The following is a 2265-nucleotide window of genomic DNA, read 5'->3' on the forward strand; positions in this document are numbered from 1 at the left end:
AATAATACACAAACAGAATGGAGAGACAAAATAACAAAACATATTTAGCCTATATACTCCCACAGGTAAGCCTACATTAATTAGCCTGTAGAGCTGGAAAATATTGACCTAAAATCCATATTGCGGTAAATTGCCTGAATTGAAGCGATAATGATAAATAAAACGATACGTGTATAACTTTAACACGCACTACAGCATTTTTAAATGGTATTATGCACTACTACCAGTGTGATGGTTGTAGACAGACATTGTTCCGTTAACAAGAACCCGTATTAACACTCATATCATTTCTCTAGTGAAGGCTTCTCATCTGTAAGGAATGATATCAGCAAAATACCAGCGATAAATGATCAGGGTGCTTTGTGTGGATCAGTAGCTGTTTATCGTCCCTGCTCTACAATAGAACCAATTAACGCTTTACGCAGAGCTACACGCAGAGATATACGCAGAGCTACACGCAGAGATATGCGCAGAGCTACACGCAGAGATATACGCAGAGCTACACGCAGAGATATACGCAGAGCTACACGCAGAGATATGCGCAGAGCTACACGCAGAGATATGCGCAGAGCTACACGCAGAGATATACGCAGAGCTACACGCAGAGATATGCGCAGAGCTACACGCAGAGATATACGCAGCGCATTTTTCGTCTACAAGAAGAAAATGGGCTCAAAAGCATCAAAACTATGATGCTTTTGGAGTCCCTTTTTTTTAGAGCCTACATGACAAGCAGCGTACTGCATTTTCCCGGTTAGCCAATAGGCGGTGGTGTATGTACAGTAGTAGATACGGACGGCTCTTCCTTTCCGCATATAGCGCTGTGGAACCATACGGGACCCGCGAGGAGGACGACTGTGCTCTCTATCTCTTCCTGTATTTTCATTTGCCTCCTAATTGACCCAAATAAAGGCTCTTTCACTGACTGACTGGGGGTGGGGGGGTCTCCCTGGCCCCGGAGGTGCACGCAGGCACACACACGCGCGCACTCGGCAGTAGCTGAGGGGAGGCGAGAGGCGAGTCCCCGTCAGACAGAGTAATTCTCAAATGGTACCCTATTTATTTTATAGTGCATACCTTTGACCAGGGTCTGTAAGGGTGTGGTCAAAAGTAGTGCACTGTGTAAGGGATAGAGTGCCATTTGCGACGGAAACCTCTCTCCTCTCCTGCAGTAATCCCATTTGCTATTGTGCTTGTCCAATCAGCGGATACCCTCCGCTCGTCAACCGTTGACTTGACTCTCTTCCCGCTGTAGGCTACTTCCTCTCCGGTCTCTGCCCGGTGCTGTGCTGGCGCCACGGAGCTCCAGGGCCTCCCTGGTAACAATTTCCACGTTTCGGTAAGGATTTATCATTTATAAACAGGGGAGAATGGAGAAACCCGTTTGAGATGGTGCTTTTAAGCTCTGGCCGGGACACACATCAACAACGAAAATAACCGTTTTGTTGTGCGGAGTAATAGAACACACGTGCTCGTCGTCAACAGTATTGACGGGTTGGACGGACGCAGGAGGACCCGTCCTAATTGTTTTATTCGAGTGGCCAGGAAATGTGCATATTTTCTCAACTAAAAACATCATGCACGACAAGGCGACAGACACTCAGGCTTCGACAACGTCAAAAGTCTCCTCGTTTTACATCGAAAACCTACTCGGCTCGAGGAAGAATGGAGAGTCAACGTATTTCAACCGACAGGTCAACAACAACAACAACAACAACAACAGCCAGTATAGTAGCAGGACCGCGGAGGAGAGTATGGAGAGGAATGAGATGGTCTACCCTAGCCGAGTCTTAGCGGGACATCCCAGCCAAGTGGCCGGTCAAGAGGCAGCCTGCTCCGGCCTCGGCGCCGAGGGTTCCCCCCGGAGAGACTCCCAGTTAGAACGGTACAGAGCAGCCGTTAACGTCAAACCACTCAGTCTCAAAAGGTCCAGCAGTAAGTAGCCTATATCTTTATTTTAATGGCTAAATAGTTGTGTTTAATTGTTTTTTCACTGTATATCGAATATACGGCATGAGTTCCATTGTAAATAAAACGCCCAAAGAGTCATCGTTTAAATGTGACTGCATGGGCAATACAGTAATCTGTCTGTATTCCGTTAGATAAATATTCCTATAATTATCTTTGACTGCATGATAGAAGCTGGTAGGATGCTGTATATTGTGTATATAAAAAACAGCTTCTCATTGCGATCAAAGGGTTTGAATGGCCCAGTTATATTAGGCTGTAACAACACGAGGTTTTAGGCCTGTAGCCTACATCTAG

General features: G+C 46.2%; 1 protein-coding gene across 1 annotated transcript in view; it reads left to right on the top strand.

Moving 5' to 3' along the window:
- Nucleotides 1-854: 854 nt before the first annotated feature.
- LOC106610561 (homeobox protein HMX3) overlaps nucleotides 855-2265 on the top strand; it is a 7837-nt gene continuing 6426 nt past the window's right edge. Inside the window, exon 1 of the mRNA XM_014209947.3 lies at nucleotides 855-1935. Coding sequence (XP_014065422.1) covers nucleotides 1578-1935 — 358 coding nt within the window. The 5' untranslated portion in view covers nucleotides 855-1577. The remainder of the gene's footprint in view (nucleotides 1936-2265) is intronic.

Source organism: Salmo salar, chromosome 08 (genome assembly GCF_965601325.2).
Source record: "Salmo salar chromosome 08, fSalSal1, whole genome shotgun sequence".
NCBI lineage: Eukaryota > Metazoa > Chordata > Actinopteri > Salmoniformes > Salmonidae > Salmo > Salmo salar.